Consider the following 23,345-nt stretch of genomic DNA (forward strand, 5'->3'; position numbering starts at 1 on the left):
GTGTGAGGGCTATCCACATTCCCTGCAGCTTTAACTCAGTGGCTCTCAAGCTTTTTTCTCGGGGCCACACTTTCTGAATAAAAATTTGCTCACACTGCACACTCCACAAATTTTCTACTGATCTGTTGGAAAACAAGAAGCAACAACCAGCAGCGGTGCTTCGTTTATAACAGAACACAACTACTTTATGATACGATTGTGGGACCTCCAGAAAGTATATAACAATGCAACTACATAGCAACATGCAGTGCTTTTTTATATTAAAAAAATGTTTAGAGGTACTCTCATATCATATCATATCAAGGGGTGATATGATAGCCATGTTCAAATATATAAAAGGATGTCACATAGAGGAGGGAGAAAGGTTGTTTTCTGCTGCTCCAGAGAAGCGGACACGGAGCAATGGATCCAAACTACAAGATAGAAGATTCCACCTAAACATTAGGAAGAACTTCCTGACAGTAAGAGCTGTTGGACAGTGGAATTTGCTGCCAAGGAGTGTGGTGGAGTCTCCTCCCTTGGAGGTCTTTAAGCAGAGGCTTGACAACCATATGTCAGGAGTGCTCTGATGGTGTTTCCTGCTTGGCAAGGGATTGGACTCGATGGCCCTTGTGGTCTCTTCCAACTCTATGATTCTATGATTCATTTTCCTACGCATATTGAAATGTGGCCCCTCCATAAGGCCCAACTTAGATTCACAAAATGTTTAGGGGAATGTGTACCCCTGCATCCCCCCAGGAAAAAAAGCACTGGCAACGTGAATCATTCCCAAAATATAATTATAGACGAGCCTATTACACAGGCACCTTAAGTATGTATACAAACTCAGTGAGAGGTGTGAGCTTGCTTTTGCCAAGTAATCTCATTTATATTACCGTATTTTTTGCTCTGTAAGACTCACTTTTTCCCTCCTAAAAAGTAAGGGGAAATGTGTGTGCGTCTTACGGAGCGAATGCAGGCTGCACAGCTATCACAGAAGCCAGAACAGCAAGAGGGATCGCTGCTTTACTGCACAGCGATCCCTCTTGCTGTTCTGGTTCCTGAGATTCAGAATATTTTTTTTCTTGTTTTCCTCCTCCAAAAACTAGGTGCTTCTTGTGGTCTGGTGCATCTTATAGAGCAAAAAATACGGTACTTAATTCGTTCCGGAGGTCCGTTCTTAACTTGAAATTGTTCTTAACCTGAAGCACCACTTTAGCTAATGGGGCCTCCTGCTGCTGCCGCGCTGCTGTTCTCATCCTGAAGCAAAGTTCTTAACCCGAGGTACTACTTCTGGGTGAGCAGAGTCTGCAACCTGAAGCGTCTGTAACCTGAAGCGTACGTAACCCGAGGTACCACTGTACTTCACCAAAAGTACACTTTAAAAACAGCACGCAAAAATGATTCAGACATAAATACCAGGTACTTCTTGTTATACAGTTATTGATACGTATGTGTCTTCCTTTCCATGGGGGAGGAAATGTACGTCTTGGAAATTTTCTGGAGAACCCTAGAAAGGAATGAGTCCCACTACATATTTTTAAAGGAAATACATTTTTATTACATGGTGCATATAGATTTCAACGCAAGGAACTATTTAAACAAGCAACCAAAAACATCCCAATACAAGCCATAACTGGGGGGGCGGGGGGCGGTGGGAAATATTATTTATAATAATAATACCTGAAAGTTTGGAGAAAAAGAAAAAAAGAAATTAAAGATATTTTTTAAACGAACCTAAATGGGGGGAAATTACTCGTTTTGATTTCAAACAGGCATGTCATGAAACGTTTGCAAATGACACTGGCTTGGTAATCCAAGCCACTCGCACACACACCCAAAAGCAAACAAATCTTAAAATTCTACAGGAGACGGGGTGTTTATGCAGGTATGTGAAAATCAGATTTCTGGCATATTACATTCAGAGACAATCCCTTCCACTCCACAGACCCTAACAGGGTGCAAACAGAGCTGAAAAACCTATGACTCTGAGTGTTGTTGCCACGAGTCCCAAGCAGTGGGGCATGTGGTCTTGGGGGTGATGGGAATTGGGGGGTCCTGGAAGACCCCGAGTTTCCCATTCATTCTGTACAAGCACCCTGCTTGGGCCACGATCATTTGCCACAAGACATCTTACCTACGCAAGACAGCAATGTCTTACCTGTGCAAGACCAGGATACTGAGAATTAAGCAAAGCAGCCGATCGGCTCCTTTTGAGTCTTACCCGTCGGGTCGCAACTTGCAAAAGGCTTTCCTTAAACAGGCTCTTCCGCTTTCGCAGTTCAGCACCAGAGCTGGGAGAAATCTGATGGGAGCCCCAACTTTCCCCCCACCCACCGCAGAGCATCTCAGTGGTAGGAAAGGTGCAAACCCCAGACCACTCTTAACTTACCTGCAAAGTCCTCTTGGGAGTCCCAATTTGCAAACCGCTGGTTGAGGGTAAAAACAACAACAAAAAACACACAAAAAATGACCCTCTGGGTCCCTTCCAACTATGAGTCTATGAAAACCTCGTTTCTAAATGTGTAAATGCTAGCAGTCACTAGGTGAAGGCCCAAGCTACTAGTCCCTAAGAAACCATCTCCCTTTCTCGGAGGAGAGCGCTACACTTGAGGCAGTAAGGTGACGACTCCATCCCCTTGTAAAGTCACCCGGCAGTGTGATCCCATCACAAAGGTTTTATTAGATAATATATATATATATATAAATTTACATATATAAATGTTTGGGGCAGGGGAGTGGGGGGGCAGGAGTGTTTGTGCTCTAGGGCCAAGGCCTCCAGAAAGCCGACGGAGGCGCCAGGATCCTCTTGGCTGAGGCGGCGGCGTCTCGGCTGTGTCTCTGTTGGCCCGCGCTGGAGCAAGCGGGGTCTGGGCTCTGTGAGGATTCGCTCAGCGGCTTCACGGGTGAGCAGAAGCCCTCGGGGGTCCGGGGAGGCGATTCCTCCAGCGAAGGGCTAGGAGAGAAGACGGCGAGGGTCCAGTCTTGGCTCTGGGGCTCCGGCTTGGAGGCCAGGTAGAGGTGCAATGTGTCCAGCAGGTGGCTTTGGACGGACGGGTGGGTTTGCTGGATGAAGGCGGCGAGACCCAGGAGACACTCCCGGAAGCCCATCATGTAGCAAGTCTGGAGGGTCCCATCTTCCGAGGGGTCGGCTCCTGGAGGGGGCAGAATTGGGGAGCCAGGGAGAAGGCTGGTCACTCAAATCCTAGGGAGGTGGGCTTCCACAGCCTTGCAGGGAGTCGGGCTAGATCTCAACTCTGAAAGGCTGTGGCTCTAGAGTCCATAGAACCAGGGGGTGCTCAGCGTGGGATGGAACCCAAGCAGTCAAGTCCAACACTTCCTGTTTGCCTAGAGTGGACGCAGACAGGGGGACGTTCCTCCAGCCAGGAGGACTTCCTGTCACACCTGGTCTGGAGCATCCTCCCTCTGCCAGGTAGATGGGCGTGGCCCCGGGAGACCCCGTAAAAGGGCCAGACACGCAGCCACCTTCCTCTTTCGCTGCTCACTTCTGATACTGGCGTATTTTGCTGTCTGCTGGCTCTCAGCCAGCAACACACGGGCTCATTCCCATGTGGGATGAACTCAGACGCTCTTCTGTAACTCCAAGCTAAAACCTGCCTTCAGGGAACCTACGGCGAGCTGAATGCGAGTAAGCTTCTTGTTGTTACTTTTCAAAGAAGGCAGTTGCGCTTTTATTCTTTTCGAGAGGGGATAAAAGGGGAATTTGCCAGGAACAAACCCAAGCTGGACAAAGCCAGATTGGACTGCTTAAGTAAAGGTAAAGGGACCCCTGACCATTAGGTCCAGTCGTGGCCGACTCTTGGGTTACGGCACTCATCTCGCTTTACTGGCCGAGGGAGCCAGCGTACAGCTTCCGGGTCATGTGGCCAGCATGATTAAGCCGCTTCTGGCGAACCAGAGCAGCACACGGAAACGCCGTTGACCTTCCCGCCAGAGCGGTACCTATTTATCTACTTGCACTGGTGTGCTTTCAAACTGGTAGGTTGGCAGGAGCAGGGACCGAACAACGCGCGCTCACCCCGTCGCGGGGATTCAAACCACTGGCCTTCTGATTGGCAAGCTATAGGCTCTGTGGTTTAACCCACAGCACCACCCGCGTCCCTCTTAAGTAAAGAGATTCAAATGAATCAACCAACTAGCTTTGTGCTACATACTGGGGAATGTACTCTGCTACTAACTCACTAGTGTGAGTGAGGAAGGATAATATTTAATCAATATGTCCTCTCCTACTATCTGCAACATTCAAAACACTCAGGAGGTGGGTGCCGCTCTCTGGGCCTCCCTACCTGGCCCTCGGGACTCTTAAGCTCCTCCCACTGCCCAGGCCACACCCATCTCTGTCCTTCCCTGAGCATCCTTGTCTGGATGGAGGGTGGGTGTGGAAATTTCTGGCTTTGGCAAGGTGAGAATGGGGACTCCCCATGCATTGAAGAACAGGGAGCAAATAATTATTATTATTATTATTTATACCCCGCCCATCTGGCTGGGCTTCCCCAGCCACTCTGGGCGGCTTCCAAAAGAATATTAAAATACTATGATACATCAAACATTGAAAGCTTCCTGAAACAGGGCTGCCTTCAGATGTCTTCTAAAAGCCTGATAGTTGTTGTTCTCTTTGACATCTGGTGGGAGGGTGTTCCACAGGGCGGGGGCCACCACCGAGAAGGCCCTCTGCCTGGTTCCCTGTAACTTGGCTTCTCGCAGCGAGGGAACTGCCAGAAGGCCCTCAGAGCTGGACCTCAGTGTCCGGGTAGAACGATGGGGGTGGAGACGCTCCTTCAGGTATACTGGAGCATTTGAGCAACTCACAAACACTCTCACGGACCTGGCCTGCCCAGGTCTCTCTGATATAGCCACATACACGCCCCCTCAACGCCCAACATGCAGATCATTTGTACCCTGGGGTTTAGCTGCGTTCATCTCCTGCAGGTATCCTACAGCAATCTCCAAGATCTCTGCTTTTTCCACCTTGGGGTTCTTCAGAGTCTGTAAAGAAAGAGACCCGAGAAGAAGGGGGCTGAAGGGGAAACTTTGGCAGGGAATAGGCAGTGGCTGGGAGGGCAGAGCAACGGATCAGCGTGCTGACAGTCCCGGGTTCAGCTATCGGCAGGTCTAGGGAGCATAGCTGTCAACTTACAGATTTGAAAATAAGGGACCAGCAGCCTCGGAAATAAGGGACCAGCAGCCAAAATAAGGGATTTTCCAAGCACAGGGGTGTTCAACTTCTGAGCCCCTCCGAGCCAAAGGCAGAAAGCCCAGCCAGCAGCCAAATGAAGCCTCAAGCGGTGGTTCCCACAGTGCAGCAGCCCAGCAAAGGGGATGCAGCAAGGAAAACCACCGTCACCTCTCCGCTGGGAAGCGCTGAGCAAAGGTGATTCCCCAGGCAACTCGGCCGATTTGATCGGCACAAGGCATGCAAGCTCCACCCCCCAGTCGTTCTCAGACTCCTTATTGGGTGAGCAACGCAGCCAAGCAACACAGTTGGAGCCTCCCTCCTCCCTGGCCAGCAGGGAGGGAGGGAGAGGAGCTGCTTCCTTTGAAACCCGGGAAATTTAAGGGACTTCAATAAGGGACAGCAGCGGGACACAGTGCTGGGATAAGGGACTTTCCCGCCAAATAAGGGACGGTTGACAGCTATGCTAGGGAGGGCTGGGACAGCGAAGGACACCTCCCACGTGCAGATCCTTCTTGCCTTGTTGACCCCCCACCCTGCCCAGGATCCACTGCTGCTAACCAACAACAGGGATTTTGCAAATCACTGCGCAAGTGCCAACTTACTCTTGGGGAACATGGACAGGATAGACAAGACAGGAATAACGGTAGAGAATACCTGATCAAGTCTCCGGGGGCCACCTATTTCTCTGCCAATTCCTTTTAAGCAAAGCCTTCCTTTTAGAGCAGAGTCATGTAGAGCAATAGCTCCACCTGCTGGCAGTTGAAGAAATAAATGCACAATCCACTTCAATGCACTTTAAGGGGGTTCAATTAACGCTAAGGCCTCCTTGGGAAATCTGAAGGCCACAAAGTTACGTTCTCAGGGAGAAGTCCTAGCTAGGACTTGCAGGGAATGGGATGGGGGGGCTGTGGGGAGCAGGGGGGCAGGCTGGCTGCAGGGGGCACCTCCTCACTGACCTGGCTGTGGGTCCTCTGCAGGAGCAGCAGGCGCAGTTCCTCCAGGCTCCGATTGATGCGGTCGCGGCGACGCTTCTCCGCCAGGGGCTTCAGCATCTGAATAGACAAACAATTGGGGGGGTTGACCCCTGGGTGGGGTGGGCAGCCGCTTTGATAGATAGGCACTGATACACTCCATTGCAGAGCAGGATCCTCCCTTTCCCATGAAGAGGTTGTGCCAAGAAGTTTCTTAGTTCTCCAAATGTACCCATCAACTACCCCACCCAAAAAAAGGGTTAGGGGTAGTGAAGACAACACAGAGCTGAATGGGGCCAATGGTCACCTTGCTCCTTGTCAGCCCCTCTCCTCCCCTCACCCCCCCCATTTTGGATGCTACAATGCCCCCTCTCTCTAGTCCACTCCTTATCCCACCAGGCAGGCAAATTTTCTAGGTTGGATGGAGCCAGGGCCGGGTTTAGGTTTGATGAGGCCCTCAGCTACTGGAGGTAACGGGGCCCTTTCTATGTCCAGCGGTCCTTTGTCAACAACAAATTGTCACTGTTTTGTGTGTTGACTATATGCTTTGTGATCATTTATGGGCCTAATAGATATCTAAAGAGATGCGGGTGGCGCTGTGGGTTAAACCACAGAGCCTAGGGCTTGCTGATCAGAAGGTAGGCAGTTCGAATCCCCGCGACTGAGTGAGCTCCCGTTGCTCGGTCCCTGCTCCTGCCAACCTAGCAACTCGAAAGCACATCAAAGTGCAAGTAGATAAATAGGTACCACTCAGTCGGGAAGGTAAACGGCATTTCTGTGCGCTGCTCTGGTTTGCCAGAGCCGGCCTAGTCTTGCTGGCCACATGACCCGGAAGCTGTACGCTGGCTCCCACGGCCAGTGAAGCGAGATGAGTGCCGCAACCCCAGAGTCGGCCACGACTGGACCTAATGGTCAGGGCTCCCTTTACCTTTACCTAGATATCTCAAGCCATTTGCCCATGTTGCCCTGCAATCAGTCCATGAAGAATATAGGCACCCTATATATAGAAAGAAGTAAACCAGTGATATTTTAGGGAGCAGGCTAGCAGGCAGGGCCCATTAACACAAAACACTGTTGCTGTATGTAGGTTTTATTTGTTTTTTATTTTATATTTGGGGGGGAATTCCCCTTTGAATTTTTTGGGGGCCCCCCAAGAGAGTGGGGCCCTAAGCTATAGCTTGTTTAGCTTATACATAAATCCGGCACTGGATGAAGTGAGTTGGTCATCATCCCATCCGCCCACCCCCTCCGCGCAGGCACAGCAGTAGGTAGCGCTTTTGCTGCCTCCTAGAGGCAGCGAGGCAAATAGCTGTGTGGGGGAGGATGCTATTTTTTCTAGGATGAATGGCCCTTCATTTCACATTCAAAAAGGGAACCAAACCCTGTAACCTCGACATTAACATCAGGCTGGGATCTCAGGCCTGCTTTCTTGAAAAGGTTTCTGTCAAAATCCACACAGCTCTGTTCTTCTTGGTGCCTGCTCAAAGCCTTTGGGTTTAAGCAAGCCTACCCAACCTAGTAGTTCGAAAGCACCTCAAAGTGCAAGTAGATAAATAGGTACCGCTCCAGTGGGAAGGTAAACAGCGTTTCCGTGCGCTGCTCTGGTTCGCCAGAAGCGGCTTAGTCCTGCTGGCCACATGACCCGGAAGCTGTATGCTGGCTCCCTCGGCCAATAAAGCGAGATGAGCGCCACAACCGCAGAGTCAGCCACGACTGGACCTAATGGTCAGGGGTCCCTTTACCTTTACCTGGTTAGGTAGAATTTTGACCTGCCTGTTTTCATCTGTTTTGGATTTTGTTTTTGTTTTTTAGTTTATCGCCAATTTTAAATTGTTGAATGTTTTAAATAGTTGTTCTCACCCATAATTGTATTATTTTATTCCAGCTGCAAACCACTTTGAGGTGGGTTTGTTTGTTTGTTTGTTTGCCTGTTTGTTTTTCAATGAAGCGGTGTATCAATTTTATGAAATTAAATAAAACGTGTCGAGCATCAGAGCATTAATGTGAAATCCGTTGTTCTTTATCTAATGTGGGGGCAAATCTAAAACGCGTCTGCGGCTTCCTTGATATTCTCCCCATCACAGCTGCCTCCTGCCCCAGGTCAGGCATCTTTTGCAAAATCCACTAGATAAGGAACACACTTTCTCCTTCAGCTGAGCCCTCCCCAATCCTACTTGAAAACCGCCCCCTTCCCAAATGCCCAGGAAGCAATTCCCATAAATCCCCCTCCCTCCCGCCTCCCCTGGTAAAGTGGGAGGGGCCTGGAGCAGCCAGGACTTTTTTCTGCCTGGAAGAATTTGCAACTTCTTGGCTTGTTGCAAAATCGCTTTCCTCGCCCCACCCTTTCAATTCTCCCTTAATCCAACCAGCCCCAAACTGCATCCCATCAGATCGAAAACCCGCCAGGCCTTTAGAGACAGCATTAAGAAAAGTTTGCCATATTGCACGTGAAATTATTTCGCCCGGTTAAAAGAAAACAAAAGAGCATCACCATTTTGCAGGTCCTTCTTGCAAATTATGCAACTCCTTTTGGCACAACCACCGAACAGGCAAAAAAAAAAAAAATACTCCCCCCTCCTCCGATATATACACACGTTACTTTGTTTCAGAGCATCACGTGTTGGCGTTGTTGTTTGTTAATTATTGCGATGACCGTCTGTATGTTTTCCGTAGCTAATACCGGCACTTTCACCGCGGACTCAGCGCCCTGGCACAAGATATAAGCTGCTGAGGGTTGCAGCGAAAGTTAGTCCTACTCAAGAGTATACCCATTGGAAATTAAGGGCACGGCGAGCTTAGCTCCATTCAGTGGGACTACTCCCTGTGTGTGTACAGTATTGTGACGCACCCGTGCAAGAAGAAAGGGGGAGAGTGCTCTGCGCTGCTGCAAAACTGATATAATCATTCATTCATTTATTCTATTCCGCCCCCAGGAGACGCCAGCAACAAAACAACACAAATTCAAAACATTACAAGGCAAACATTTAAAGACAATCAAATCTCACAGCTCAATAAATTCATGGTGGCCAAGATCAAAACCTCAGCCAAGTGCCTGGATGGAGGATATATTTATTTTAAATCCTCTCCAAAAAAGTCCACCAAGCGGAGCCAGGCGCCCCCCAGGGAAGGGCAGAGGGCGAGTTCTTCCTTCAGGGGGGGGAGCCAAGGCGCAAGTGTGGGGCTCCACGGCTCCTATCACCCCCGATCCCGAACGCCGTCCCCTCCCCTCCCCTGATCCGCGCGCAGCCCTTGCGCAAGAGATGCGCCCAGCAGGGCGCGCGCCATCTCCGCACACCTCCCTCCAGAAAAGACCACACAGAGCAAGCCAGCGCGCTTCTGGGGCTAAGGAGCAGCCAGTCCTCTCTTTCCGGGGTGGGGAAGATCTGCGTCCCCCCCCCATCCCCGGGTAATTCCCGGAGTGTGGCCAATGGCCAGGGCTGGTGGGAGCCGGCGGGGCGCAGCAGCAGCGCGCCTGGCGAGCCTGGATGGCAGTGTGTAGGCGAGGAGCTGGGTTCAAATCCTCCCACTCAGCCGCCGGGTGACCCTGGGCCGGTGGCACCCGGTCAGCCCAACCTACCGCGGGGTTGTAGGGACAAAATGGAGAGGACCACATTGAGCTCCTTGAAGGATGGATAGATTAGATAGATAGATGATAGATAGATAGATAGATAGATAGATAGATAGATAGATAGATGATAGACAGATAGATAGATGAAAGATAGATAGATAGATAGATAGATAGATAGAGATGATAAATAGATAGATATAGATAGATATGATAGATAGATAGATAGATAGATAGATAGATGATAGACAGATAGATAGATAGATAGATATAGATAGATAGATGATAGATAGATGATAGAGATAGATAGATAGATAGATAGATAGATAGATAGATAGATAGATAGATAGATAGATATAGATGATAGATAGATATAGATAGATAGATGATAGATAGATGATAGAGATAGATAGATAGATAGATAGATAGATATAGATGATAGATAGATTATAGATCCACTTTCTCTGGGTCAATCCTCCATACACACCCACCCTCTTAGCTGTCTACGCTGAGCCCCCCCCCCAATAAAACCCCCTGCCCCCCACTTTCCTTCCCCTGATGCAGCCCATATACCTTTCTCACCCCTCCTGGCTCGGAGCTCTCCGTCGTCACCATCGCCTCCGGGCTCTCTCCTGGCAAGCCTGCCTCCTTTCCCCCCGGGGACGATGGTCAAAGTGAGCCAGCCCCCCGGCGACCCCCGCCCTCCTTTCCCTCCTCCTCCTCTTTTAATGACCCGCGTCAGGCGCAGCCCACATCTGGGGGAGTGAGTTTGGCTCCGTTCCTTTCAGCAGCACGCGCGCGCCCGCGCGCGCACACACTCCATGGGTGTGAAATGTGTGTGGGGGGGGGGAACGGGACACCCAAATGTTAAAACTTTCACAAGCAGTCAGTACCTCCTTCCCCCAAAGTACTGGAAGGGATCATCATCAGATTGGCTTGGCTTGGCTCAATAATAATAATTTGCATGTCAACTTTTTTCTTTTAAATTAAATTATACTTTTCAATTTTATACACTTCACTAATTTTACAATCATTTGGACATTTCAAAACTTGGCTTCCTTCCCCCTCTTTCTACAGCTCCTTAAATTTATTGTTAATCTAGTCTGCGTATTCAAATTAACTTAATTTGCTCATTTATTCATCTTCTTTAAAGATATAGTCAAAATAAAAAAATTCCTTCCAGTAGCACCTTAAAGACCAACTAAGTTAGTTCTTGGTATGAGCTTTCGTGTGCATGCACACTTCTTCAGATATACTCCCATGAAACTGCAGGTTATTACAATAATCCTGCCAATGTTTTAATCTGTTTACATGCATGTCATCTTTGATTATCTCCCCACCCCACCCCCCAGATTTTCAGTTACAGATGGTGCTGGGTTTGGGGGGTTTATTTTAAGCAAAAGCAAGGTGAAGAAAAGAACCCAGAGTCTCTGTGATCTGAGCTTTCTTGCTCAGTCGTGACTGTAAAATCTTGTAAAACGAGGTGTGTGTGTGTGTGTGTGTGTGTGTGTGTGTGTGTGTTATTGCTGAATATTTTGGCCTTTTGGTTAAGCCACAGGAGCGAGTTCCAATTCTTCTAAGGTGGAGATATTTCTCCAAATAAATCCAATTTAAAAAAAGAGAGAACAAAAATAAGAATTTGACTTCTGGAATGCTCTCCACTTTCAGAGCTGTTTTGGTTCCGATCCAAAGCAGTTAGTTCGGCGGTTGTCATGGCAGTGTAAGGGAAAGGGCTTAGTTTCTGAAATGAAAAAGCAGGTGGTTTTGTGTGTCATACATGTGTGAAATGATTCGTTGCCAGTGTGCTGTCTACCCCACCACCACCACCACCACTGCCTTTAAATACCTGCATTTCAGGGGGTTGGACTAGATGACCCTTGGGGTCCCCTCCAATTCTACAATTATATTATTATTATTATTTTAAAAATCACCCAGTTTTTAAAAAATGTTTAAAATGTTTATTTTTTTTACCAACAACCATAACACAAACAGTGAAACCCCCCAGGCGACTGAGACATTGGGTATACATAATCAATAATAACATATTCAAATCAACCATATGTACAATTTTATATACGTTAATACTCCTCCATCCACATGGCTTATTTAACTTTCAACATTTTGATTGCCCCAAATTGTTCAAACCCACCCAAATAATTCAATATCTTCTCAAACCAATCCTCCTCTTTCTCACTGACCTTAAACCCTTTCATTCTGTGTATCTTCACAGTTAGATATTCTAAAATTATAATATTATTCAGTTTTTTCCTCCATTAGTTCACCCCTAGCTCTTCTGCATTTTCCCAGTTACCTGCTATAACCAGTTTGGCTGCAGTTACCGTCAGTTTTACCCATTTACATTCCTCTTTTAACTCAGTGCTACTCAGACTAATAAGAACCATTAATTTAGATATTCCCACCTTCCTACCCACAATTCCCGATATTTCTATACCAGTCTGTAAAAACAGTGGCGTAGCGTGGGGGGTGCAGGGGGGGCCGGCCACACCGGGCGCAACATCTGGGGGTTAGGGTTAGGGGGCGCAAATCCATGGGTTAGGGGGCGCAAATTACTTGCCTTGCCCCGGGTGCTGACAACCCACGGTACGCCACTGTGTAAAAATCACCTAGTTAAGCCTTTCCCTTTATGGCATCTCTTTCATGCTTGGGGGGCGGATCCTGCAAGTCGATTCCCCATGTTGGGAAGCCGCTAGCTGATAAAAGGCCCCTCAAGAAGAAAAGGCCTCATATTCCGAGAAAATGGCGGGCGGAATCAGAGCCAGGGCTCACCTGCCTGCACTGCTGTTTGAAGCATAGAATCGTAGAATTGTCGAGTTGGAAGGGACCCCAGGGTCATCTAGTCCAACCCCCTAAATTACAGGAATCTCAGCTAATCCGATCTCTGCTTATAAACCTCCAAGGAAGGAGAGACCACAATAGGAGACAGTCACGGTCATGTAGATACGTAGTCTGTGTCATGGGTAGGCAAACTAAGTCCCAGGGGCCGGATCCGGCCCAATCACCTTCTAAATCCAGCCCATGGATGGTCCGGGAATCTGCATGTTTTTCCATGAGTAGAATGTGTCCTTTTATTTAAAATGCATCCCTGGGTTATTTGTGGGGCATAGAAATTCGTTCATTTCCCCCCTCCAAAATATAGTCCGCCCCCCACAAGCTCTGAGGGACAGTGGACTGGCCCCCTGCTGAAACAGTTTGCTGACTCTTGGTCTATGTCACAGGGGCCAGCAAAATTTTCCCCAGACCATTCGTGGTCCAGATTTAGAAGGCAATTGGGCCGGATCCGGTCCCCGGGCCTTAGTTTGCCTACCCATGGTCTATGAGCATGCGCGGAATGCTTTCCACTCATCCGTGTCTCTGGGCGCGCACAGAGTGCTTTCACCTCATCACTAAACAATCCCAAGTCCTTCCTGTGACCCATCTGGGTTTGGGGGAAAGGGGCGTTTGACTAGTGTAGAACTGGGGGGTGGGTGGAGGGGGGGGTGCTTGAGCCCCGGCACCTCTTATTAAGCCCATTAATTAAGCAGAGAAATCACCTTGCCAACAAAGGTCCGTATAGTTAAAGCTCTGGTTTTCCCAGTAGTGATGTATGAAAGTGAGAGCTGGACCCTAAAGAAGGCTGATCGCCGAAGAATGGATGCTTTTGAATTCTGGTGCTGGAGGAGACTCTTGAGAGTCCTGTGGACTGCAAGAAGATCAAACCTCTTCATTCTGAAGGAAATCAGCCCTGAGCGCTCACTGGAAGGACAGATCCTGAAGCTGAGGCTCCAAGACTTTGGCCACCTCATGAGAAGAGAAGACTCCCTGGAAAAGACCCTGATGCTGGGAAAGATGGAGGGCACAAGGAGAAGGGGACGACGGAGGACGAGATGGTGGGACAGTGTTCTCGAAGCCGCCAGCATGAGTTTGACCAAACTGCGGGAGGCAGTGGAAGACAGGAGGGCCTGGCGTGCTCTGGTCCAGGGGGTCACGAAGAGGCGGACACGACTAAACGACTAAACAACAACAACAATTAAGCAGGAGTGGGAAATGTTAATGGAGACTAGGGAATGTGGTGGTTGGGGTGAGCTAGGGGGAATAGGACCAATGCCAGCTGTGGGGGAAAGTCATTACCCCCCCATCCCCACCCCACACATCAGGAACTGTGAAAGTCTGCCAAATGGGGACCAGTAAAATAGGCCCTGAAATTTGGCGTGAAAGCAGAGAGACGCAGGGGTCAAAAAAACGGCAAAAGGGGTTTATTTTTCAAGGGAAGGGGCACAGAGAACCCCCTGATAAGTTGGAAGGAAGAAATACCGATGTCTGTTAGACTACACTGCCCAAAGCGCTTAGCACCCATTCCAACACACTTCAGGCAGTTACGTGTGTGAGAAAGGGCACTAATAAATTCTGGATGCTCACCTCTGATTCCTGCATCACAGGGTGTAGGGCTAGATGACTGGGGGGGTTCCTTTCCAGCTCTACAATTCTACTTTTCGAAAATGAAGTGGGGGGGGTGAGGAAGAGGTGTGCACAATTAAGGGACATTGGGAAGGGTTTTGCCAATTTGTGTGCGTTGGGACCAGATTTATCGGACCATACCAGCCCCCTACCTTGCAGAAATTCACTATGTGGAATACCGTAGACTTCTTACAGTGGCTAGATTAAATGTCCTTGACTCTGCGATATTGTGGGGAAGGTACAGGGGAGTACCATACGCCCAGAGAACCTGTCATTGTGCCATGGGTGTGGTTGAGTCCACCGAACACATTCTCTTGACTTGCCCTTCTTATGCAGAGCTTAGACAAAACTTTATAGACCCACTCCTATGTCAATCTAGCTTCCTGTCCGGAGAAAGCCAGGTTTTACACTCGCTGAATAACGGCACTAGAGCTATACCTTCCTTGGTGGCCAAATTTCTTTTTTTAGCTTTTAAGCGTCGCAAGACTATAATTGACTGTATTGACATGGGGCTATGTGTTTAGCCCATTTTAGTGTTGGCTAAGTTTTAAAATCTTCCTGGAGCTTTTAACTGTGTTTTGACAAATGTACTTTTTCTGACTGACGGTCGAATAAAAGGTTGATGATGATGGGAACAGGGCTGGATTTAGGTTTGATGAGGCCCATAGCTACTGAAGGGAATGGGGCTCTTTCTATGTCCAGCTGTCCTTTGACAACAACAAATTGTCGCTCTTTTTTGTGTTGAATACATGCTATATGGTAATTGATGGACCTAAAGGGGATCTCAAGCCATTTGCCCATGTTGCCCTGCAACCCATCCATGCAGAATGTAGGCACCCTCTATATAGAAAGGAGGAAACCAGTGATATTTTAGGGAGCAGGCTAGCAGGTGGGGCCCATAACTTACATCACTGGTGTCTACATAACACAAAACACTGTTGCTGTATGCAGGTTTTATTTTATTTGTTTTTTATCTTATATTTTGGAAATCTACATCCAGTTGGTTTTTTCCTTTAATTTTTTTATGGGGGCCCCCGAGAGAGCGGGGCCCTAAGCTATAGCTTGTTTAACTATAGCGACATTTTTCCACCTTCGCCGCATCAAGCAGTTGGTCCCTTACCTTTCCCGCCCCAACCTGGCCACAGTGATCCATGCCATGGTCACCTCCAGGCTTGACTACTGCAATTCGCTCTACGCGGGGCTGCCCTTGAAGCTGACCCAGAAACTCCAGCGGGTGCAGAATGCTGCAGCAAGGCTCCTCACGGGGTCTCTGCCATGGGAGCATATTCACCCAGTGCTTTCCCAGCTGCGCTGGCTCCCGGTGGAGTACAGGGTCAGATTTAAGGTGCTGGTTTTGACCTTTAAAGCCCTTCACGGCCTAGGACCCTCGTACCTACGGGACCACCTCTCCTGGTATGCCCCATGGAGGACCTTAAGGTCCATAAATGGCAACACCCTAGAGGTCCGGGGCCCTAAGGAAGTCAGATTAGCCTCAACCAGAAGCAGGGCCTTCTCAACGCTGGCTCCGGCCTGGTGGAACGCTCTGCCTCATGAGACCAGGGCCCTGCAGGATCTGATTTCTTTCCGCAGGGCCTGTAAGACGGAGTTGTTCCGCCTGGCCTTTGGCTTGGAGCCAATTTGATTCCCTCCCTCTCTTTATTTTTTCCTTTCCCCTCCTGTGATGGGGCTGCAGTTTAATGTTTCAATGTTTCCTTGTTGTATTTTAATCTTGTTTTTAAGTTGTATTCATTCAACTTGTTTTTATTAATGCTTGTTAGCCGCCCTGAGCCCGGCCTTGGCTGGGGAGGGCAGGGTATAAATAAAATTTATTTATTATTATTATTAGTAGTAGTAGTAGTAGTAGTAGTAGTAGTAGTAAATCCGGCACTGGTGGAAGGGGGGAATATATAGGTAGGATTTCTCTTCTCCACCTGCAAGATCCCTTTCATTCAGCACAGAAGCAAAAACAAGGATGACTGCCTTCGATTTTAGCATTTCGAATTCCTGACAAATTCTTTAGCAATCCCCTGAAAGCCCTGCAGAGAGAAAGGGCTGCAGGGGCTGCAGTGAATTATTGCCCCACCTGGGCTTTGATAATGAGTTTATAGCTGGCTGGAGAGGAAGGAATCGGAATTTTTCTCACCTCCCGGCTGCAACCTCCCAGGGTCCCATTTGGGCCCTTGGTTTATGGGCTTGAGCATCACATCTCCGGATCAAACTCCCAGAATCACGAAGGACCACCCTCTGTTCTCCTTAGGGGGCAGAAGTGTGTTTATTTATTTATGGTACTTATTGCAATCATGTCCCACCTTCTTCTCCGAAGCCATTTCCCCCCACTCAACAACAACCCTACGAGGTAGTTTAATAATAATAATAATAATAATAATAATAATAATAATAATAATAATAATAATAATATTTTTTATTTATACCCTGCCCTCCCCAAGCCAGGGTCAGGCTCAGGGCGGCTAACAAGCAATAATAAAAACAAGCTGAATGAATACAACTTAAAAACAAGATTAAAATACAACATTAAAATATAGAAACATTTTTAGGTAAGCTGAGAGGCAGTGGCAGAACTGGCAAAACTGACACATAAGCTACAGGACAAGGATAACTGTAACTTGAAATACAGATAGGTAGCCGTGTTGGTCTGCCATAGTCAAAATAAAAAAAAATCCTTCCAGTAGCAGTAACTTGAAAGATGTAACTTGAAGATGTAACTTGAAAGATGAATGGGAACCCTTGACAAAGTATTTGAATACGTAACAAAGCGAACAGGACTCCTTGGCAGGTTTTGAGTAAACATTCACAAACTTTTCATTGGTAATAATCAGCTAAATAGTTTGAGGATCTAGACAACTTTGTAACATGCAGAAAACAGCATTCTCAGAGAAATCAAAGAATGGAACTGAGGGAAGTCGGGGGGAGGGAGGAAAAATGGGGGGCGGGAATAAGGATGATATGTTTCTGGATAATATGTTTTGCTTTAATTTTGAATTTTTTTTTAAGAAAGAGAGGCAGTGGCGAAGCTCCATGGCCAAGTTGAGATGGTGTTTTTTTTAAAAAAAACAACAACAACCCAGCGCTTTGACCACTAAATCCCACTGCTAAAAAGATGAGATGTTGGTCTTGGACGGTGCGAGCTGTTTTTATTTTATTTTCAATGTGGGTGCAACTTCCACACCCTCTTTCTTTTTTACTTTCCTTTTGGAATCTGAGCAACTCTGCACTTTCAACCGATTACTGTTGCTATCAATATCTTTTCCCGTTCTACTCTACCTCCCACCCAATTTTGCAAGTGAATTGCAAGGCGTCTCTTGAAATGGAAGAGGAATGGAAGAGAGCGACAGAGAGGAGCGGCTGCAAAAAGGATGCGGAGAGAAGGCTTTCTTAAGGGAGCATTGGTGGTTCAGTGGTAGAATTCTCGCCTGCCACGCGGGAGGCCCGGGTTCGATTCCCGGCCAATGCAACTTCCTCTTTTCTTTTTCCTTTTTTGCTGGCTTGAACGGAGAATAATATAAATCTCAAACAGGCAGTTTTAAAAAGATTTTTTTTATTTTACTTAATCTCCTTGCTTCTGCAAACAGGCACAAAGAGAATGGCCGGATTAATAAAGTTAAAGAAAGAAAGAAAGAAAGAAAGAAAGAAAGAAGCATGTGAGGCGGGGTGGGGGGAACATTAGGTGTGGGGAGAACTGGGGAGAACTGGGACCATTAAACGAGAGGAAAACAAAAAGTGCGTTGCATTGGCCGGGAATCGAACCCGGGCCTCCCGCGTGGCAGGCGAGAATTCTACCACTGAACCACCAATGCGCCGTTGAAAACAGCTGGATGGGCCCTTTGATGAAGGGAAATTCCCAGCGTTTGGCAGTGATGCTGCGCAAATATGTTCTAAAAAGCAAGCAGGTTTCCTGCTTCCTGAGATGGGATTTTATTTATTTATTTTCCTGTCTATACAGAGGGATGTTTCTGAAGGTCGCAAATGAGCCGCTTACGAATAATAAGCTATAATCAAAATCAGACCTAATTGAAGTCAGACCCATTGAAACAAATGGGTTTAAAGCAATTTAAGTCCTTGCTTTTAATGGTCCCAACTCTGAGCTGGGTCTCATCCTACATCTCCCATCAAAACTTGGTTTTATTAAACAGCGCGGTTTCCAACGTTAAAAATATACAAAAAAGGAAAACACCATATACGTAATTTTTAAAAAGCGAGAATGAAACAAGCCAACAATCCAGACACATTTAAAAGACCATAGAGCAGGCATCCCCAAATTTGGCCCTCTAACTGTTTTGGGACTACAATTCCCATCATCCCTGACCACTGGTCCTGTTAGCTAGGGATAATGGGAGTTGTAGTCCCAAAACATCTGGAGGGCCGAGTTTGGGGGTGCCTGCCATAGAGGCACCTTTTACGCTGAACGCCATCACGGATATTGCGAGTACAGTGGTACCTTGGGTTAAGTACTTAATTCGTTCTGGAGGTCCATTCTTAACCTGAAATTGTTCTTAACCTGAAGCACCACTTTAGCTAATGGGGCCTCCTGCTGCTGCCGCTCTGCCGGAACACGATTTCTGTTCTCATCCTGAAGCAAAGTTCTTAACCAGTGGGGCCAGTGGAATCTGTAACCTGAAGCGTATGTAACCTGAAGCGTATGTAACCCAAGGTACCACTGTATTGTTAATATTCTATCTGTGATGTAAAAACAAACAACTAAATCCGATTCTTAACACAATAAGAAACCGAGAAACAGTTTCTACGCAAATGCAATTCTGGTTCTAAACGCAGCATAAGGGGTCTCTATAGTATGGTGTATTTTATAGTATAGTGTATTTTATAGTATAGTGCATTTTAAAATGGGGTTTCAGAGTTTTTAGGGGTTTTTGAATGTTTTATATAGTTTTTCAATTTTGTTCTGTATGGGACAATGACAATAAATATATCTATCTATCTATCTATCTATCTAATCTATCTATCTAATATATGTGCATGGGTTGCTGCTGATTAGTGAAGAACAGTGTGCCTCTGAGCATGTGCAGAGTACACCACACATGTGCACAACGTGTATGTTTGATTCTTTTGTTTCTCGGAATACCTTCCACCCTCTCTCTCACCCCCTCCCCCTGTTTATGACACACCCCAGGGGGAGTTTTTTGGCAGGCGCCTGGGGGTGTGACGGCTCGTGTGGCCTCCAGGCCCATCAAAGAGCAGGCGAAGCCCAGGAGGTCATTGACACCTTGGCGTGTGGAAGGGTTTCCCAGGGTCCGTCCCCCCCCCTTCTACTCACACCCAGCTCAATCTGGAAGGAAAAGTGGAGAAAATCTCTCTGCCTTTGGACAAGCGTGGAGCAAGCTCAGGGCCTGGAGTCACGTGCTGGAGGCTGGCTGAATGCAAGGCGAGAGTGCCTCTGAGGGTGTGCAGAGAGCCTCCAACTTCCCCCAGCTCATCTGAGGTTGGGGTTGTGGAAGAGAATGAATTCCAGGCCCGGCCCATGTTTTTATTTTGAGAACCAACAACAGTTTGTGGAGGAGGGAATAAGATGAAAATTGTATATAGAGACAGATGCAAAAGTTGAGCATGGCAGATGCATTGGTGGTTCAGTGGTAGAATTCTCGCCTGCCACGCGGGAGGCCCGGGTTCGATTCCCGGCCAATGCAACAGCGTTTTTGTTTTTATTTATATGCGCTTCATCTGTATTTGTTGATTTATTACAACCTTCACACATCCAGATGTTGCCCCATTCAATGCCCATGGGCTAGACCTGAAGGGGACTTGCCAATCAGAAGGTTGGCAGTTCGAATCCCCATGACGGGGTGAGCTCCCGTTGTTCGGTCCCTGCTTCTGCCAATCTAGCAGTTCGAAAGCACATCAAAGTGCAAGTAGATAAATAGGTACCACTCCAGCGGGAAGGTAAACGGCGTTTCTGTGTGCTTCTCTGGTTCGCCAGAAGCGGCTTAGTCATGCTGGCCACATGACCCGGAAGCTGTACGGCGGCTCCCTCGGCCAATAAAGTGAGATGAGCGCCGCAACCCCAGAGTCTGTCACGACTGGACCTAATGGTCAGGGGTCCCTTTACCTTTACCTACTAACTCAGAGTAGACCCACTGAAATTAACACACCAAACTCCTGTCCATTCATTTTGACGGGTCTATCTAACTTTGAATATGACTAACACCTATATTGGGTTGCCGGGAGCAGCCCATTTTGCAGATACAGATGTGTATGTGAGTGCAAACAACACAATCTTCTTCTTTTTAATTGAAAACTGCTTTTAGTACGGCCTCCATCGCATCCACATAATATTGGAAGATTCAACACCCCTTGACCCGATCCGAATAAAAATGGATTGGATAAGGTGCACACCCGCCGTGTGGGGTGGTGGTGAGAGGGGCACCTTTTGCAGAAACCAGAAGTGTGGTTTCTCTTTTGAAAAGATCCCTTTAACCCAGGCATCCCCAAACTCGGCCCTCCAGATGTTTTGGGACTACAACTCCCATCATCCCTAACAGGACCTACGGGACCGCCTCTCCTGGTATGCCCCGCAGAGGACCTTAAGGTCCACAAATGATAACACCTTGGAGGTCCCAGGTCACAAGGTGGTTATATTGGTCTCAACTAGGGCCAGGGCCTTTTCAGTACTGGCCCCGACTTGGTGGAATGCTCTGCCACAAGAGACTAGGGCCCTGCGGGACTTGACATCTTTCTGCAGGGCCTGCAAGACGGAGCTGTTCCGCCTGGCCTTTGGTTTGGACTCAGTCTGACCCTCATGTTTCCCTCCCCTTATGGTTTTGATCTATGGGCTACTATTAAAATGAGGCTGCATTTTAAATGGTATTTTAACCTGTATTTTAAATTGGTTTATTATTATTATTTATATTATTGTTGTTGTAATTTTACTGGTGTTAGCCGCCCTGAGCCCAGCTCTGGCTGGGGAGAGCGGGGTATAAATACGATACAATATTTTTATTGTCATTGTCCAATACAGAACAATGAAATTGAGAAATCTACATAAGACAATCCAAACCCCCTAAAAATTCTGAAACCCCATTTTAAAATACAATATACTATAGAGACTCCTTATACTGCATTTAAAACCAGAATTGCATTTGGTTTAAAAATTACAGTGGTACTCCTGGTTACGTACTTCACTCGTTCCGGAGGTCCGTTCTTAACCTGAAACTGTTCTTAACCTGAAGCACCACTTTAGCTAATGGGGCCTCCTGCTGCTGCCGCTGTGCCGCCGGAGCACGATTTCTGTTCTCATCCTGAAGCAAAGTTCTTAACCTGAAGCACTCTTTCTGGGTTAGCGGAGTCTGTAACCTGAAGCATATGTAACCTGAGGTACCACTGTAAATACGATATGATACGATACGATATCTTTATTCTCATTGTCCCATACAGAACAATGAAATTGAGAAATCGACATAAGACATTCAAAACCCTCTAAAAACTCTGAAACCCCATTTTAAAATACAATACACTATAGAGACCCCTTATACAGAATTGCATTTGGTTTAAAAATTACAGTGGTACCGCTGGTTACGTACTTCACTCGTTCCGGAGGTCCGTTCTTAACCTGAAACTGTTCTTAACCTGAAGCACCACTTTAGCTAATGGGGCCTCCTGCTGCTGCCGCGCCGCCGGAGCACGATTTCTGTTCTCATCCTGAAGCAAAGTTCTTAACCTGAAGCACTATTTCTGGGTTAGCGGAGTCTGTAACCTGAAGCGTGTGTATCCTGAAGCATATGTAAGTATTGTTTATTATTATTTAAAACCAGAATTGCATTTGGTTAAAAAATAATAATAATAATTATTATTATTATTATTATTACAGGACCAATGATCAGGGATAATGGGAATTGTAGTCCCAAAACAGCTGGAGGGCCGAGTTTGGGGATGCCTGCTTTAATCCGTACAAAGAGAAATCCCTAAATCGTGGAGGATGGGGGGGGGACGCATTGTCCTCCACCCACCTCCATCCAGCTGCGGGCGAGGGTTGTTAATTAGGGAAGGGGGGGCAAGCCTGCTATTGTCCTTCCGTCTCTCCGCCCCCCCCCGCAGCCGCCTTCTGTCCTGCCCTCGCCCCCTCCCCTCCCGCCCGCCCCGCTTTACGAGCCTGGGAAAGTCTTCCACACGCCTAGGTGCCAATTGCCTCCCACGCCCGCCGGCCCTTTGATCCGCCTCCCTAGCGCCACTTGTAGATCCCCGGGCCCCCGCGGAGGTGTCAAATGGCACCTCTGGCCAAACCGGCGGCCCACGAGCCTTGGCACCTCCGGGCACCTGCCGGAGACCCCCGAGGCGCAGCAGCGGGAGGAGAGAGCGATAGATCTGCCGGGTTAAACCCGCAGGGTGTCTATGTGCGCCTCCTCCTCCTCCTAACTGGGGAGCGTTTGCTAGAGGCAGGGGCCAAAGTTCTCCCAGCTCTAAGCCCAAAGGCGCTTTGAGTGCCACGTGGGACAAAAAGGAAAAGAAGCGCAACCGGTGGTAGTAGCAGTAGTAGTAGTAGTAGTAATAATAATAATAATAATAATAATAATAATAATAATAATAATAATTTATTATTTATACCCCACCCATCTGGCTAGATCCCCTCAGCCACTCTGGGTGGCTTCCAACAAAAACTAAAATGCAATAACCTACAGTATTAAATAATAATAATAATAATAATAATAATAATAATAATATAATTTATTATTTATACCCCGCCCATCTGGCTGAGTTTCTTCTGCCACTCTGGGTGGCTTCCAACAGAACACTTAAATACAATAACCTATTAAACATTCAAAATAGTCAAAATAAAAAAATTCCTTCCAGTAGCACTTTAAAGACCAAATAAGTTAGTTCTTGGTATGAGCTTTCGTGTGCATGCACACTTCTTCAGATGCACACAAAAGCTCATACCAAGAACTAACTTAGTTGGTCTTTAAGGTGCTACTGGAAGGAATTTTTTTATTTTGACTATGGCAGACCAACACGGCTACCTATCTGTAACTATTAAACATTAAAAGCTTCCCTGAACAGGGCTGCCTTCAGATGTCTTCTAAAAGTCTGGTAGTTGTTCTTCTCTTTGACATCTGATGGGAGGGCGTTCCACAGGGCAGGTGCCACCACCGAGAAGGCCCTCTGCCTGGTTCCCTGTAACTTGGCTTCTTGCAGGGAGGGAACTGCCAGAAGG

The 23,345-nt window shown here is 47.4% G+C and overlaps 1 protein-coding gene and 1 long non-coding RNA gene across 5 annotated transcripts in view; both read right to left on the bottom strand.

Annotated features, from left to right (window-relative positions):
* The window catches only part of LOC309518151, a 155,916-nt gene that overhangs the window by 91,681 nt on the left and 40,890 nt on the right, over nt 1–23,345 (bottom strand). The gene's annotated exons all lie outside the window — the stretch shown is intronic.
* Nucleotides 2,720–10,467, bottom strand: HES7 (hes family bHLH transcription factor 7). Of its 4 annotated transcripts, none has more exons than XM_082197924.1 (4): nt 10,295–10,467; nt 6,133–6,228; nt 4,899–4,986; nt 2,720–3,134 (listed from the first exon to the last, which is right to left on the bottom strand). In XM_082197924.1, exons 1-4 carry the CDS (start codon nt 10,325–10,327, stop codon nt 2,743–2,745), a joined length of 609 nt encoding a protein of 202 aa, XP_082054050.1. In that variant the 5' UTR covers nt 10,328–10,467; the 3' UTR covers nt 2,720–2,742. The 4 variants fall into 4 exon arrangements, with proteins under 4 accessions (XP_082054050.1, XP_082054049.1, XP_082054052.1 ...); XM_082197923.1 differs by having other exon boundaries at nt 10,286–10,464; XM_082197926.1 differs by lacking the exon at nt 10,295–10,467 and adding an exon at nt 8,747–9,014.

The sequence above is a fragment of the Podarcis vaucheri genome, assembly GCF_965113315.1.
Source record: "Podarcis vaucheri genome assembly, chromosome: 13".
Classification (NCBI taxonomy): Eukaryota; Metazoa; Chordata; class Lepidosauria; order Squamata; family Lacertidae; genus Podarcis; species Podarcis vaucheri.

What these genes read in the sequence shown, in the direction of transcription:
- HES7 (XM_082197923.1), bottom strand. Translation starts at nt 10,327, where the DNA reads ATGGTGACGACGGAGAGCTCCGAGCCAGGAGGGGTGAGAAAG. An exon ending in AGCCAGGAGGGGTGAGAAAG is followed by an intron (nt 6,229 to 10,285) that starts GTATATGGGCTG and finishes TTGTCTATTCAG; the next exon opens with ATGCTGAAGCCCCTGGCGGA. An exon ending in GAACGCAGCTAAACCCCAGG is followed by an intron (nt 3,135 to 4,898) that starts GTACAAATGATC and finishes TGCCCCCTCCAG; the next exon opens with GAGCCGACCCCTCGGAAGAT.